General features: G+C 38.6%; 1 protein-coding gene across 1 annotated transcript in view; it reads right to left on the bottom strand.

The window, feature by feature from the left end:
- Positions 1-18396, bottom strand: part of LOC126194994 (protein unc-80 homolog) — a 1036886-nt gene that overhangs the window by 857191 nt on the left and 161299 nt on the right. The window contains exon 3 of the mRNA XM_049933411.1: positions 1820-1868. Coding sequence (XP_049789368.1) covers positions 1820-1868 — 49 coding nt within the window. The remainder of the gene's footprint in view (positions 1-1819; positions 1869-18396) is intronic.

The raw sequence follows: 18396 nt of genomic DNA, 5'->3' as shown, positions 1-18396 counted from the left end.
CAGCTCTTTGATAGTTTAGTCTCGATCGTATGTTGGGATGAAGTTTCTTTTTGAACGCAATAAGAACACAGATGTTTGCACCAAACAACCGGTATGCTTAAATCGAGCACTGTCGAATTCTGTTCAAGAGCCAGCAAGTTATCCACATCTTTTTCTGCTTCTATTCGAGTTCAGTGATGACACAGCTGCATGAAAATAAGCACACTAATTAAACATAGCAGAATATTCACAGAATCGGGATTTTAATACCGGTCCAATGTGACCATCAAACATGCCGGAGAATATATACAAACAGGACAACTATTTTTAGCCGTCATTACGACTCAAGTTTCTTGGCATTACCTTCTTTTATTTATTACGTCATTGACGCTATGCATAGATTTTATAATACAGGTGTGTTAAGCTAAGCACATTATACTCGTATGCTAACAGTGATCCACTAACTGTTTCCTTCTCGTGAATTTCCACTGTACAATACGTAATGTCGCTAGTTTCCTTCCAATACGAAGTCACCGTTGTCCTTGAATGAGAGAGTGTTCCGCATGGCTCAATGATATCGACGTCCATTGTCCATAAAGATTTGGGACGGTAAGCAAATTAAGGTATTGAGCAAAGAATTAGATTTGTTGGATATTGCGCACATTTGACACTGTTGTAACTCTTTAGCTGTTGTGAGATCTGCATTTCTCCCGGCACATACAGTGTTCAAGTAAGTTAGCATATGCAGCCGGGTGACGTCGTCGACAACCGCCGACATTTCGACAGGAGCACACCTGTCAGTTTAGTTTTGCCGTGAAAATGATAGGGTTTTCTTTGTGGAAACATCGGCAGATGTCGACGTCGTCACCCGGCTGCAATTCCGTAAGTTAATTGATCTCTAGCTGTTGCACCTACAGGTTACTGAAAAGGGCATTACTTATCTAAGGAATCATCTTTCTGAGAGTATCCTCAATTGAACTTTCATTTTTTGTTTTATTCTTAAGAAATCCAGGTTTTCTCGTATTTCGCATTTCGTTAGGTGAACATCATTATTCATTTAATCTCCATTAAATGGAAAATAAAACACTTCATTTTAAAAGTAATATGATTTTAACTTCATGGTGGAACAAATTGTTTTCTCATTGAATAACAGTTTTTTGGGTGACCAAACTAGCGTCAAATTTTGATAAATTTATTGGAGAATGCATATAGCATTCCCGACTGAAGCTAACAACACCATTATCTTGTTTCTTTCCAGTCCCATTTGCCCTCAAAAAGTATCAGTCATAAACTCTTGTTAGTACACTGTCCACAGCTGTTACGTATTTTGAAAAAAAAAAAAGTTTGCGCCATACGTTGAACACCAGCATATTTACTCTCTACCGCTTCCAGATATAACAACGATCTTCTCAGGAGAAAAAAGGTGTATAATTAGAGTTGTGCAGCTGATGGTGCAAATATGCACTTTCCAAAATACTAACAACCGTAGACAGCCACCTAAGAAATGTTTTGTTAACATTGCCTGGTCAGACGTGTAAGGTGGTTTTCTCTCATCAATGTTTTAAACTAAAATACTGTTTTTACCCTGTGAAGACGGTTGTTAGAACTGAAACCGGTAGAGAATATATGTACAATTGTGCAACTGAATGTGAGACACGTTTTTTTGGAAATAAGTCATGAGGTTTCAAAATAACTGAAAGAGAAGATAAATGCGATCTAAGCTTGTCATTACACCCATCTCTCAGAAGGCTCATTGTACGACTAGCGGTTACCTGTGACTGTATCTACTTTATTAGTTTCGTGGCTAGTGTCATGTTTAACGTGCAGCGTTAGTACTCACCATACAAGAGGCCTCGTGTAGCTTTCCCAGCTTTGGGCGGATGAAAGGGCTGTAACAGAAAAACAACTCATCACATCATGGAAGTATCTGGACAGTTCTGCCCTTCATAGGTTTTATTAGACAACTATGTACATCTGCATGTCAAAATGACTGCATTTTCTGCAATTTGTAGTATTACGATGTTGTTAAAACAATAGTAATTATCCAGTTTAATCTAGGCGAACTTGATGCGGACTTAACTCTTAAATGTTTCACTCTTAAAAAGGTTTAACGTACAGAAAATCCACACTGTCTTTCGAATACGTTTCCGTAGCTCGTGGCTGAGGTTTCATTGTGGATAAGGAATTATCCGTCACACACCTTGTTGTTGTGATTTAAAAATTCATGACTTAGCGGAACTTATACCAAATCATCATTAATAATCACTCAAGTATTAATTTGTGTACATAAAATTTATTCTAATGTAGCCTTGGAATGTCTTGATCAGTTTCAACAAAACTTGGTACGTGTAGACTTACTTAGCAAAATACACTTATCAAGTCTGTATCTCACAGCCACCTCTCAATCTGATGGATCCTCATTGTACCGTTAAGAGGTTACAATGCGTAATGACACTAATTTACTGCTCACAATTAATAAATCACAGAGGTAGTTTTTTGTAAAGTGGAGTGAATTTGATACCACCATGATTTTCCAACAGCGCTCTTTTGTCATTCAAGAGTGGGTTAATCCAACAAGTTATTTGTTCTTTCAACTGGAGGAGAAGCCAAAGAAAGGCATTAAAAAGCTATTATACTGACTTTATCTCCGTGACTTCACCCACCATTGCACGACACATGTATTGTCTGGTTCAAATGGCTCTGAGCACTATGGGACTTAACATCTGAGGTCATCAGTCCCCTATAACTTAGAACTACTTAAACCTAACTAACCTAAGGACATCACACACATCCATGCCCGAGACAGGATTCGAACCTGCGACTGTACCAGTCGCGCGGTTCCAGACTGTAGCGCCTAGAACCCTGTAGCGCCTAGAACCCCTCGGCCACCCAGCCGGTCGACACATGTATTGCACACAACTCCTCCTCCCCCATCTATTTATCTCTTCCCTCCTCTCCTACTCTCTATCCACATCCTCTTCCACTCTCTTTCCAGTTAACCTTTCTCCCCCCCCCCCTCTCTCTCTGTTCATCTCCTCCTCCCCGCAACTATCTGTCCTACACCCTGTCCCTGTGCCCATCTCCCCCTCCCCTCTCACTCTTTCCATTTCCTCCTTGCCTTTCTATAGCTACTGGTCTCTGTCCATCTCCACTTCCTCCCCCTCTCTCTGTCCATTTCCTTCTGCCCCATCTCTCTTTAAGTCTCCTTCTGTCCCCCTCTCTCGTCTATCTCCCGATTGCTCTCTATCCATCTCCTCCTGCCCCCTCTCTGTAAATATCTCCTCCTACCCATTTTCTTCCTATTCATCCCCTTCTATATCCATCTAAAACTTCCCCCAACATGCTCATGTAGCCCCTGCAAAACAGGTCGATAAAACAAGTTAATACTACTCTTACAGCATGTAGTCCTGCAGGGCAGTCTACACATGCCCCTGATGTGTAAGTTGCCACGCAAATCAGGTTGGGAAAGCAGGCCGCTTCTAGACTAAAACAACATGCCTGTCATGCAGGGCAGCCTACAGCTTGAAGGCTGGAAACAGTTTCTTGCCCCTGACATGTAGGCTGCCCTGTAAAACAGGTTGATTAAACAGGCCAATATTATGCCCACAGAACACACCTTGCATGGGGGCTTAATTAAAATGAAATGAAAATAATTTTAATTTTTGGTTTAGTAGCTGTCTGTCCGATTACGAAGTCTCGTAACGGTTGGCCCTGAGTAGTATTATTACGCTATCTGACTGCATAGAACAATAACAAAGAATGAAATGGAAATTTTCATTAACACAATTAATTAATTAAGTCCCCAGCAACTATAAAACCTACGAAACCAGAGCACAAGTGTAACTGTTCTGTGTGTGGAAGTATGACTCAACGTACGCATCTGGCACGGTTCTTCTTCAATAACACAAGAAATTTTAAATATCATTTATACTGAATTAATTAAAGAAAATAAAAATACCATAATTACTCAAGAAAACCAGAATTACACTCTAATCCCAGAACACAAGCCAGATGCTTTGTTGACTGAACCTGTAATGATGCATTATTTAAAACATGGAAATAATGAAAAATAAATCAAGTTTCGTTACCTTCATATATTGACCAAAATCACTCTAATCATTACAATATATCTCCACACCGACTCGCTATTACCACATCTCAACAAGAACTTTTCAGTATCACATCTCAGCAAGCACTCTCTACTAGCACATCTCAACAAACACTCTCTGCCACGAGTTCTTAACAAGCACTGACTACCACGAGCTCTCCCCAAGCACTGCCCACTACGAGTTCTCAATAATCACTGCCAGTGGAGGCGGCGGAACAATACTCTCTAGCGCGATCTCTGGCGCTGTGGCTCAGTGTAGCCACCTTTCATATGCCCTTCCTCCACGGGCTAGAATTTGATGGTATTTTTTGCCAGCATTGGTGGTGAAAATACCACCAAATTCGTCAAAAAAATACAGACAAAAATAAAAGATAATATTAATGCGTAAATATCATATAACTAGATAAAATTTTGGCTTTGCACTGACCTTTCAATAACCTAATATATAAAATACAGTAAGCAATACAAATTCTTTCATACATGTGACTTTACATAATAGTTTACACAAGTATTATGTGGTTAAACAGTTCAATCAATAGCGTCAGCAATGACGAATATGTGCAGGTAAGAGTCTCATAACTTTTCACAAACAGTAATACACAAAAAATCAGTTTATACAAATATTCACATAAACGCTTTCCATAGCCCAAGAAACAAGTAGTTGACAGTTCCAGCAGTAGCACCCAGCAATGGTCAACAGGTGCAAAAACCAACAAGTGACATTTTTTCAGTAGAAACAGTCCATCAGTGGCACCCAGTAATGTTGAATAGGTGCAGACACCAACAAGTAACACCATTTCAGTATAAGCAGTTCCATCAGTGGCACCAGCAATGTTGAACAGGTGCAGATATCAACAGGTGACATCTTTTCAGTAGAAGCAGTCCATCAGTGGCACCCAGCAATGTTAAATAGGTGCAGACACCAACAAGTAACACCATTTCAGTATAAGCAGTTCCATTAGTGGCACCCAGCAATGTTGAGCAGGTGCAGACATCAACAGGTGACATCTTTTCAGTAGAAGCAGTCCATCAGTGGCACCCAGCAATGTTGAGCAGGTGCAGACATCAACAAGTAACACTATTTCAGTATAAGCAGTTCCATTAGTGGCACCAGCAATGTTGAGCAGGTGCACACAGCAACAGGTGACATCTTTTCAGTAGAAGCAGTCCATCAGTGGCACCCAGCAATGTTGAGCAGGTGCAGACATCAACAAGTAACACCATTTCGGTAGAAGCAGTCCATCAGTGGCACCCAGTAATGTTGACCAGGTGCTGACCGCAGTCCATAAAATTCACTATCACTAATCACACTGTTCATCAGCAGAAATTAAACATGTCCTAGTTGCACCAATCATGTAGAAAAAGTGCAAATAACAGGTCATAATATTCCCTATCACTAATCACACAGTTCATCAGCAGAAATTAAACATGTCCAGGTGGCATCCACCATGTTGAAAAATGCAGCACCATCACTAATCAGACAGTTCAGGCATGAACAATAGTTTGAATACACATACAATGCTTTTACACTAAACATACAAATCATAACAAACACACAAATGATATCAGATAATTGTCCTATTAACTATTACAATACACAAATACCAGTAAACCTATAATATTTATGGGTGTCAGTGCAAGCCACAACAACAAGTAAAATAATATTTAGGAGATAGGTTGGGATCACTTCTCTGGGATTATAAAAGGGAAACACACAAAACACACTCACTCATCTTTCATCCACATTTAGTGCTACTGTGTAGTTGAATAGTGTTAACTGTGTAAATGCAATTCTGTCAAAATTTTATGTTCATCATGTGTATCAAGTAGTAGTGGCAGCAATGTATAACAGTCAATAATAGTTAGTCAACGTCATAGTCATCATGTCAAGACCAATGTTTGCCAAGCCAGATCAAAGTGTACGGTTGCTGAACAACTGTCAGTGAGCCAAGATATGCAAATGCTTCCTCTCTCCAAAAAAAAAAAAAAAAAAAAAAAAAAAAAAAAAAAAAAAAAAAAAAAAAAAAAAGTATATACTGCTTATTGATTTAACAAAGTGTGTGTGTAGACAATCTTCTTTGTACTTGAGTGTTCTAGTCTGCCATCTTCATCGTCCTTGTTCCATATAGACCAACAAAAAAAATATGCTCCTCACTTACTTCACCTCTTATCCACCAAACTCCAATAATCATCAGCATTACATAATCTCAATACTTCAATAATACCTCATTTACCTTACCTCTTGTCCACGAAACTCCAATAATCATCAACTTCACATAATCTCAATACCTCAATAATACGTCGATACATATAAACCTCAGCACCAATATCATTTCACTTCCATAACAACTCTTTCCTCTAGTCAGTCTCCTCGAACAAGTACAGACAAAATCCTAGTGCAACTTCAATTCAGCATCCCATACAATCCGAAGACACAGTGTCCACACGCAACCTCTGTGTAATCCATCTGACACAAATTTTCTACTCATCATAAATTATAAGATACATTTTGGTTCCTTGTCCATCATTAAATAAAAGAAATGCATACATGACCTCTAACAGCCTTTAGTTTGAATAACTTTCAGTAAGTAAGTACGATTACGAAGTGTTAATGATCATAATATTTCAGTGTGTACACCACTTCAAAAATTATGGCAAACAGAAGCAAACATGTGGAGTATTTCTTGTGTCAAGTGTCACTTCCTATTTCAATTGCTCACGAAGAATGCAGTGTAATAACTGTCAATGGTCTAACCCTAGTTTTGGTATGTCATGTCGTTAGCTTCCTTCCTATTAGCATAAGTTTATACAGCTTCCATAAAACCTCCAGCTCATGTGACTTCTATGCAGTTTCTTGTACCAATGTCGTTCGTAGAATTAGCAGTTCATTTTCTTATCTTAAAAATATAAGGCACTGAGCGTAAGCAAAACATGCAATAGCGAGTAAATATACCAGTAGAGAACAGAATGTCAACAAGTGGATGCAGCACAATCCCTACAACGAGGCTCTGCCAAGCGAACAATCTACAATTAATACCATAGTGTAATCTAAACTCCATGTTCGTACACCGTATATCAGCAATTCTAAACACCAAATTAAAGAGTACTTATGACAACAAAAGGAAATGTGTTAATATGCAATCCATACGCAAAGCAGCAAATATGTATCTTACATAATAAACAGGTCATTATCATCATATCAGCATAAGCAAATAAATGTTCATATGTAACCTTAATAAGTAAATATGAAGGCGCAAGCAGATAAATCACAAAGTATATCTTACATACATAACCACAGTCAGCACAATTAATCAGTTGACAATTACAATTTAAATAAATAAGCACAGCAGGCACATAATTAAAAAATATGACATCAGTGAAAAAGCATAGCATCCAAGCGATGCATAATATACGCAAGTAATAACACTGTTAATTAATAAAACATTGTCAAAATCAGTAAATGTACACAAGCACGTCGCTTCACAAGTAAATTCATAGAACATGAAATTTAGCACAAAGTATGAATCACGTAATCGCGAGCAGCAAATTACATCTAAAATACGTACCTAAGTGGATTTATGTTACCTGAAAAATAAACTCAATTAATAGTTACCTTTTTTAGTTTATTACTTTTTTCTTCGAATTTACATTCTTCCCGAAATTTTCTCCATAGCAAGTCGTCTTAACCTCGGACACGCACAGAATTTACCTGAAGGTCTTAAATATTTTACACAACCGTATCCTGAAAAATACTGAACGTTAATAACATAATTTATAAAGTCACCATAGCTTTATACTGAATTTAATCCGAGAAATTAGACTGTGTATTTGTTTACGTCTGTCAGTGCATTCGCACTGAGCGCTCGATCAGCTGTAGACGCGTGACGTAGAAGGTGATTGTTTGCGGTCAACGACAGCCTTGTGCGGCGCGCAGACTGACTGTTGCTTTGAGTATGTGCCGCCGCCAAAACACAGCGCGGTATCCTTGTATTCTCTGCATGTTTACATGTAGCTGTTAGTTTCTCTAAAGTATGTCATTCCACAAAAATTTTAACGTTAGATATGTGATGTATTCCCCTACAGCGCCGAGATTTAAGAGTTTCTACTTCAACAGTGTTATCATGAATGATTTTGCGTTATAAAGCAGAAAAAATTTGCGACACAATCCCTTTCCTTTGTGAGACAAACGATGAGACTTAATTAACACTTTTTGACCAACTGACAAAATTTTTAAACGACCAGGACGTTTAGCTGATTTCTCTCTTCTAGCAGCCGCAGACGCAATATTTTGTAGAGCCAGGTTGACGACTTCAGAATGCCGCAGTTTCCGTGAAGGCGGAAAAGGAACAATTTCAGAAATGCGATTTGACGGTGCTTTGTTTTTTAATATCAAAAGAGGCGGTAAAGAAGTTGAGTCATTAGGAAGTTCATTCAGAATGTTTTGAAAAATATGAAGATACTGATCCCAAGTTCTGTGATTCTGATGACAATAAAGACGACACAATTTATTGATTTCTTTCATCCATCTTTCTGAAGCGTTAGACTGAGGATGAAAAAGTGAAATGAAAATTGGTTTAATCTTTCGACGCCGTAGGGTACGAAGCCAAATTTTAGAGCGAAACTGTGATCCATTATCTGATATAACCTTATCAACATGACCAACTTCTTTAAGAAAATGTTTGATGAAAGCATAGATACTGAACGAGCTGTTGCTTTGCGTAAAGGTGTAAAACACACGTATTTTGATGTCAATTCCACTGCTACGAAAATGTACGCAAAACCATTAGTAGAACGAACTACTGGACCGAACAAATCGACTGCAGCCATGTCCTTTAATTTCGCTGGAATGATAGGAAACAACGGTGCTCTGTGAGAAACAGTTGGCGGCTTAGCCTGTTGACATAATTTGTATTTGGCAAGAACAGATCGAATACGTTTTTCCATATTACTGAAGTAGCAATTTTCTCGTAATTTATGAAAGCATTTTCTGGGACCAAAGTGCGCATAACTAAAATGTGTGTACCAAATCAATTTATTGACCCACTCATCAGGAATACAAACTAACCAAACAGAGTTGTCGACCGATTTTCGTTTGAAAAGAATGTCATTGCGAACTAAATAATACTGTCTGATCGCTACGCTTTCCTTTCTCCTCCTTAATGTCCTTCCAGATTGGATCCTTGTTTTGCTCCTTAGCGATGTCCTGGAGCGAAGACGAAATAAAATTCTCAAACGCAACACCTTGAATGTACATCAAACAATAATGGTTTTCTTTGCAGTCCTCTTCAGCACTTTGTTTCAAACCCATAGGTGCACGTGATAAAGCATCAGCAACAATATTTGAAGATCCCTGTATGTAAACAATACTAAAATCAAATTCCTGTAGGTACAACGTCCATCGTGACAATCTGCCATGAGTTAATTTTGTCGACATAAGAAATTCCAAAGCCCGATGATCAGTGTAAACCTTAGTATGTCTACCGAACAAAAATATGCGAAATTTTGTGAAAGCCCAAACAACAGCCAAAGCTTCAAGTTCCGTAATCGAATAATTCTTTTCGGATTTAGAGAGAACACGACTTCCAAATGCAATAGTCTTCTGTACTACAACGCCGTTTTCTTCTATCTCTTGAAATAAATGTGCACCTAGGCCTTTGTATGATGAGTCCGTCGCCAAACAAAAGTCTTTAGATAAATTCGGATGCGAAAGAAGTGGAGCAGCAACTAAAGCATCACGAAGTTGTTCAAATTCTGAATGAGCTTCCTCATCCCAACACCAATTAGATTTCTTTCCAGATAGTTCACATAAACGAGGTGTGGCCAAATTGTCCAATCTAACAAAGCGTCTAAGAAAATTACAGACACCAAGGAAACTACGAACATCACGTTTTGTGGTAGGTACAGCATAATTACGAATAGCGTCTAATTTCTCTGGATCAGGAAGAATACCTTCTGTAGAAATAATGTGACCGAGAAATTTCACCTGAGAACGACCAAATTCAGATTTCTCCAAGTTCACAGTAATGCCAACTCTTGCAAAAATACTTAATAATGAATCCAAAATTTTGTTGTGCTCACTCCAAGAATGTTTAGCAATAAGAATATCATCAACATATGAAGTAATATTGTCACGAAGATAAATAGGTAAAATTTCATTTAAGCTACGAATGAATGCTGCAGAAGATACAGTAAGTCCAAACGGTAATTTCCGAAACTGGTAACAGTTACCAAAGGCTAAAAAGGCAGTGTATTTTCTACAATCAGGGTGGAGTTCTATTTGCCAAAAACTTGCGCGCATATCAATCGTGGATAAAACTTTAATTCCATGGAAATGTTGAAGAAGTTCATCTAAATTTTGTGGACGGTCAGTTGCAGGAATAATAATATTATTTATCTGTCTGGAATCCAGAACCAAACGAATTGATCCATCCTTTTTAAGAACGACATGTAATGGGCTGGTATAAGGGCTGACTGCTGGCTCAATAATGCCCTGATCTAACATGTATTGAAGTTCATTCTTAACCTTGTCTCTGTAAGCCAAAGGAATAGCGTACGTTTTTCCTCGAAATGGTGTGTGTTCTTTCACTTTAAATAAATATTGTAAACCTTGTATAGTTCCTGTGTGATGACTAAACACTGTAGCATGTGAAGTCAAAATGTGGTGCAACTCTTCTCTTGCAACGTCATCTGGCACTTCAGCTTTCTTAACCTTTTCATTAATCAATTCTTCGCTATTAATTACATCATCCATCGCGTCTCTGTATCTATTGTCATTGTCATGAATAAACACATTGTCGTCATAATGCTCAAAGAAAACATCAGAAGTAAGAAACCTTAAACATTTTGTATCTGATTCAGATCTTGCTAAACACTCGAAAAATTTCAAACATTTCGGCATTCCGGCAACAGTCAAATTCACACTTCCTTCTTTAAAGTTCAAAATTGCCTTATGTGTGTTAAGAAACTCCATACCTAATATAATCTGTGTACTGAGTAATGGAACAATAATAAAATTAGCAGACAATTCGTATCCTTGACAAATGAAATTTAGGTTGGTCTGTTGTTTAACTTCCACGCTTTTCCTAGAAATCGCTCCTCGAATTGTAGTTTTAGAAATAGGTAACACAGGACAGGCAATAGTTCTTTCACATATACGAAAAACTGATTCACTAATGACGTTCAATGGGCTCCCAGAATCTAAAACTGCAGTGAACTTATTCTTACCCACACATACTTCAATAACAGGATGTAAAAATGAGTCTACATTATTTTCCTTTTCGCCTAGCAAAATGTCTCTCATATCTTCCAGGCGTACGTAGTGTAAAGTTGTAGTGTCATTACTTTCTGAACCGTCTATATTGCTGCCAGAAGCCGAAGCTGCAAGTCATGGTCGATTGTTTGCGTCACGTCTTTGATTATTCCCGTCATTTCGCGGATCAGTTTCTACTATTTCCCCTTGTCTCTCTGAATTTCTGTCCCGCGGAGGATGCCAATTAGGTCCTTCCTGTCTGTTAGATGCAAATTCTTGGTTGTGTCTGTTATTAAAATTTCTGTTTTCCTGTCTGTCTGCATAACTACTTCTTGTATAATTTCGACTGTCACTTCTGAAATTATTGTTAGACCTACTACCCTGGTTATTTCTGTAGTAAGAGTTTCTATTATTGTATGAATAATTTCTGTCTTGATGATACCGATTACTGTTTCCGTATGATTGATCATTCCGGTAAGAATTACCGTTATTATAATTGTCTGTGTAATTTCTGTTAGAACGTCTGTTATTGTCTTAAGGCTGGTATCTATTGTCCTGTCTGTTACGTCTGTCATTCTCAAAATTACCCATATAACGCCCGTTCCGATCACTATCCCTTTTCTTTGAAAATCTATCGTAATTACTGTTACTGAAAAAGTTACAAGAAGTCCCGTCGTCGTTGTCATACTCAAGTTCTTGTAACAAAGTCTTAAAAGTCTCAATGTCGTCTTTACATCTTCCAGCTAAAGCAATTTGTCTTATGGATTGTGGCAGCTTAGTTAAACAAATGCGAATTAATTCAGTCGGGCTATAAGGGTTGGACAGGAACTGATTCTTTCGAATCATGTCTTCAAAGTATTCTGCCGGCGTGCGGAACTCAGACTGTTTAAAATTACGCTGCATAATGAGACTATGTTTGACTCTGTCTTATGTGTTTTCGGACCAATATGCCGATAGAAATGCATGATAAAAATCATTCAGATTATTACAATCTCTAATGAGTGCACGCATCCGCGTCGCCGGTTCGTTTTCTAAATATCCACACATAAATTCCAGTTTGTGACTTAGTGGCCAATTTGGTGGGAGTGCATACATAAACTGATCTAACCATGCACATGGATGTATGTCATTCTTAGAATTGCCGAAGATCTTAAATTTCCGAACAGTCAAAAAGTGTTTATAGTCAAAGTTTTCGCCTCGTGGCGACAAAGACCTACCGCGTCTGTCCCAGTTTGAATGTCGATTATTGTCAAGTTCGCGCGCCTGGCGCTCTCTTGTTGCGTCCCGTAAATGAAACAAATTATTTTCTTCAAAGCCCTCTGCTATCTGTGATTCTAAATTTCTTACGCTGTCTTTTCCTATGATTTCGCCTTCAATTTGCTTGACTTGCTTTCGTAATGCCTCAACTTCCCTTTTAACGCGTTCATTAAAATTTCCCTGATTTTCAACATGCTTATTTATGTTCTGGTACTCTTCGGTTTCTGCAAATGGTAATGGAGCTGTATCATCTGAATCTCTATCCCCATTTAAACTAAGACTTGTCAATTTATCTGAAATCTCCTCAACTCTTTCCGATAAGTCACCTATTTTTTCTTTCTGTTTACCTACGTCTTCCGTAAGTGTCGCGACTCGGGTTTCAGTGTTGACACATTTGGTAGTTAACTGTTCATATTGTTGTGTTAGGTTATTTAATCTGTCATTTGGTACGGATTCCTCGATTCTCTCAAATATTTCTTCCTTATCGTGTGCACGTTGTAAATTTAACTCTGAAAATTTTTGTACTATCACGCGATCTCTTTCTTCCTGTTCTCTATCTTGTTCCCTTTGTCTAATCTCTACTGCAATTAATCTATTATTGTGAGAATTCAAAATCGGTTGTACTTCTTCTCTAATTTCTTTCTTTAATTCATCCTTCATGTTTTTGAAACATGTCCCTATTCGCGAGTCTAACCGTGTTTCCATTGTTTTTAATTCAGATCCTAACTGTGATCCCAGTGAGTCAAACCGTGTTTCCATTGTTCCCATATCAGTTTTAATTGTTCCTATCCCTGTTTTTAATTCAGATCCTAACTGCTCCATTGTTCCCCTTTGTAAGTCTAACCGTGTTGCCAAAGTTCCTATTTGTGATCCCAGTGAGTCTCGTAACTGCTCCATTGTTCCCATCTGTGTTTTAAATTCAGATGCCAAATTTAATATTACACCCATCAACTGCTCCGTATGAACTAGTTCAAAATTCCTTTCGCCCCTAACATTTCCCACAAAACCAGTTTCCTTCGTCATAGCTGTAAAGCTATCTGTGTTCGATACTATTCCAGAATCTTCTATCGTTAATCTCGTATTCTGTGAATTTTCTGATTGAGAAAAATTTTGAAATGGTTCCGGACTATTTTCCCGACTTATTACATTGTTTTCCACTTCATTATTCAACATACCGTTCTCCTGTGTTGACGAGTTCGCCATGTCAACAATTTAGTCATTCTCACTATTCATCATTTTTGCCTTTTTCATTGATCGCGTAATCATTTACAAAATATACAAAACTCGTCACTATATGAAAATTACACACAATGACACTATATTTCCAACAATACCATCACACGAAATGTTTCCCTCAAACACGATTAACGAACAATTGAAATAATTGCACTAAATTGTCAAACCCGTAGACAAGACAACAAAAAAAATAAATTTTGCAAAATACCATTAGAAAAATGTCAATTACCAAATCTACACATGCAATATAGACTACAATTACTAAACTACAAATTACTACAACAATCCTACTGTCTACTATTTCTACAATCAGAAGAATTCCAAGGGACGATCCGAAGCAGCGGTCGCCACGTGCATGTGGGCTTAATTAAATGAAATGAAAATAATTTTAATTTCTTGCTTCAGTAGCTGTCTGTTCGGTTACGAAGTCTCGTAACGGTTGGCCCTGAGTAGTATTATTACGCTATCTGACTGCATAGAACAATAACAAAGAATGAAATGGAAATTTTCATTAACACAATTAATTAATTAAGTCCCCAGCAACTATAAAACCTACGAAACCAGAGCACAAGTGTAACTGTTCTGTGTGTGGAAGTATGACTCAACGTACGCATCTGGCACGGTTCTTCTTCAATAACACAAGAAATTTTAAATATCATTTATACTGAATTAATTAAAGAAAATAAAAATACCATAATTACTCAAGAAAACCAGAATTACACTCTAATACAAGAACACAAGCCAGATGCTTTGTTGACTGAACCTGTAATGACGCATTATTTAAAACATGGAAATAATGAAAAATAAATCAAGTTTCGTTACCTTCATATATTGACCAAAATCACTCTAATCATTACAATATATCTCCACACCGACTCGCTATTACCACATCTCAACAAGAACTTTTCAGTATCACATCTCAGCAAGCACTCTCTACTAGCACATCTCAACAAACACTCTCTGCTACGAGTTCTTAACAAGCACTGACTACCACGAGCTCTCCCCAAGCACTGCCCACTACGAGTTCTCAATAATCACTGCCAGTGGAGGCGGCGGAACAATACTCTCTAGCGCGATCTCTGGCGCTGTGGCTCAGTGTAGCCACCTTTCAACCTGTCATGCCAGGCAGACTCCTCAGCAGGGGCTGAAAACCGTTTCCTGACTATATCTCTGCTCCTATGAGAGCTAGCAGGTTATAGCCCTAACTGCAGTCATACTCATGAAGTGTGCTGTTAGTATGCCAAATTTGATTGAAATCGGTCCAGGGGTGATGCAGGACATAGGTAAACACATTCTTATATATAATTCATTTTTGTGTTAAAGTAGTATTTCAACAAACCTGTAAAGGATTCTATTTTGTACTTTGTATGCTGTTCTAGTTTTGAAAACATAAAAATTAACTGAGGTTGACTTTCCACAATAGATGTATTTTATTCCTTTTCCCATATAATGTAAGTCTGGAATTACTGAGTAACCAGAAAACTCCAGGCAGTCAGTTAGTTAATTACTAAATTTTGGTGACAGATTGGTATGAACGGTAATTACATCTAAAATGTAATGCATTGCTATCCATTAAGACTGCAGCGCCAGAAAGATAGAAAATAACTACATTGCACTTATTACATGTCTACAGTATAAGAGGAAGAAAAGATGATTAAATTTGTAGGTAATTTGGGGTATACAGGGTGCAAAATTTAGTACACAAAGTTTCCACTCTGTTACCAACAACGGGTCTAACCTGACTGTATGATGAGTCTAGCTGAGCTTGGATAACAGATATACTCAATACTATCTCAATTCTAAGCCAGAATTAATCGATATCTGACTAGTGGTGGTGCGCCTTTCATTCAGCAACTCATAACAAGCTGACAGATCTTAAGAAAGGGCTGGCCAGAACAACAGTCTCACATTCACTGTATGAGGTATGACTGGACATCAATTGCAACATAGGTCTCGCGTTGTCTTGCTGAAAGATGACGTACCAGAGAATTCGAGGATAGGGCACAGCCACTGGCCTTAACACATCAGAAATATGACCCCTGGTGCCCAAATTGTCGGCTATGCCAACCATAGGTTTTGTACCCATTGGCATCCCATACAATCACAGCACTGGAATCATATTACGATGACAAATACAATTTGGTAGCCTTTGTTCTCCTCGTAGCCTCCACACATGGGTACAGTATCATGATGCTATGTGCCGAACAGAAATTCCACGAAAAGACTGTTACCCCTTTACCCCTGCATCCAGGATTAGTGCTAGGCACACCACTGTTGGCATGTCGCTTTCTGCATCAAGTGAAGCCGAAATGACGTTCGCAGTATGGACAGTCTGTGATGCTCCAAACGTTGTCGCACTGTCCATGTAAGTACCTGTCTTCAGTAATATATATCTACGATAAACTCACTGGCACTCAACAACAAATTTATTCATCTTTGAGACGAATTAATGTCGTGTTACTACTATCAACAAATTTTCTCTCAGGGTGATAGGTCTTACTTTTGGAAAGACAGTCATTAGCTTAGGCCGGTACAAGACATACACATTTAAGTTCACGCATTCGCAATGTGTGTTTTTCGCATTACAATAAGCTACATGTAGGCTGATGTGTGATGAAGCCACTGTAACATGTTGGCAGCAGCTCGGCATATACTGTAGTTAAGACCTTATCTCCTTACCTTGAACAGCATTTCGTGTTTCTGCATCGTCACTTCACAACCTGTCAACTACTGCAGCTGGTGGGGAGGCAGTGGCCACAGCTGAGCACAGAGGGCTCTTCAGAGCCCTTCTCCTGTACGCTTCCCGTACCTTTTGCAGCATACAGTACGATAGCCTTCTCTTCAGACATTTTAATCAAGGGGTCTCTGCGTTACAGGTCTGTCACTTCTGGACATATCTCCTAGGAAGAACATTCTAGGCGCTCATCCATCAAGGGATCTCATCTGCTTTCAACAGTAATGCATGAAGGGTCGCTTCTAAGGTCAATCATTTACAGCAGGGGCATCCAAGAATTTTGTATACATACGCCTTGCTGCACACTTCCCCCACTATTACGTCACACTGTGTGCGCAGGGAGAGGGCAAAACTGTAACCGCGCCGCATTTAGATAGCAATACGACGTCACAAGGAACACTGAATGTCTTGCATCTTGGTTTGTCTTACCTTGCAGCTTGGTTTCATATTTCCTAATAACGCAGATACCAAACAAAAACTTTCAGTATTATTTAATTATTTTCCGCCCACTGAAGACAGAATAAAATTTATGGCTGGTGCAAAGAGTCGCCATACCGGCAGGTGAAGATAATTTCGCTGATTTTTGTCACTCATGTTGCCGTGTAAATCGTGACTCAATTAGTTTCATAACCGAAAAAAGCATTTCACGCAAACATGTTGATGGAAACATTCTATCACGTTTGCAACCTCATTATGGAGATAAGGAAACCGTTCCTGAAGAAAACAATGTAGAACTCCTGGAAAGTTTAATAGTAAAAGAATTTTTCTTTTAAATGGGAACTGCAGTGCAGATCCATCGGTTCCATCTTCACATGCACAGAGGCGCTTTCAACTGAAATGACAAATGGTCTCGAAGGCAGCTCAGGAACAAATGTAAGACTGGCAGTGTCCTCAAAACGTTTAGAGAACTATTCCTGTAATTCTTTCAGTCTAGTGATAAGTTTCTCAAAATTCGCGAGCCTGTGAGCTCACGGAAATAGGCGATATTTTGTTAGAAATTACCTCATGTACAACGCGATTTTCCTTGCGTCCCCATCAAATCAGAAATAAGTCGTTTCTTGTCTGCCAACCTATTATGTGGATAGTGTGTAGTCAAGTCATCTGAAAGTGAGAAGGCTGCAGTCCATTCTGGACGATCTATTATTCGTTTCTCCGTTTGTTTTCTCTTCAGAAACTCAACAACAGTTAATCTTAAATCAAAAAGTCGTTCGAGGCACGCCCCTTGACTTAACCGACGTTCTTTGTTAATATGTAACGCCTCCATACTCCTAATTCAGTTCCTTAAAAACTGTTGCAACCGACGATGTAATAATGCGTGCGACATCAGAAAATTTGCTACTCGTACCACCACGCCTGTAAATTTAGCAGAAAGTGCTTCTTGATGTACAGAACAATGAATTCCGTGCAAAGCGTCTGTCAATTGCCGTAAGTTTTTCCTGTTTCATCGTCGACTAAATATTTAAATTATTTCTGACGGTACTATAATGCCTTTTCGTAGCAAATTTGGGGTGCCCTTCGGTTATGCGACTGCATAACAGATATTTCGACTCATCATCTCTCCATTCTGTGATTTGCATTCATTTTAGAAGGCTGGGACGATGGATATCTAGACTGCCTTTTTTGTGCGAACAACCAGTGGGTCTATGAACTGCCTTTAGATCACAAATAAATAGCTAATGATAAACAGCGCTGACACCAACTTTCTGCGGTACTGAAGAAAGTCGTGCCGGCCATAAAACGCCGCACCAAAACCCAGAAGAAATAGTGTACTATCTCACTGTTACATGAAATGTCGCCCTGGACCTAATACTTTCGACAAAGACGAAGGAAAGC

Source organism: Schistocerca nitens, chromosome 7 (assembly GCF_023898315.1).
Source record: "Schistocerca nitens isolate TAMUIC-IGC-003100 chromosome 7, iqSchNite1.1, whole genome shotgun sequence".
Taxonomy (NCBI): Eukaryota; Metazoa; Arthropoda; class Insecta; order Orthoptera; family Acrididae; genus Schistocerca; species Schistocerca nitens.
Note: the sequence above shows the minus strand (reverse complement) of the source record. Positions and strands in the feature narration are given on the sequence as shown.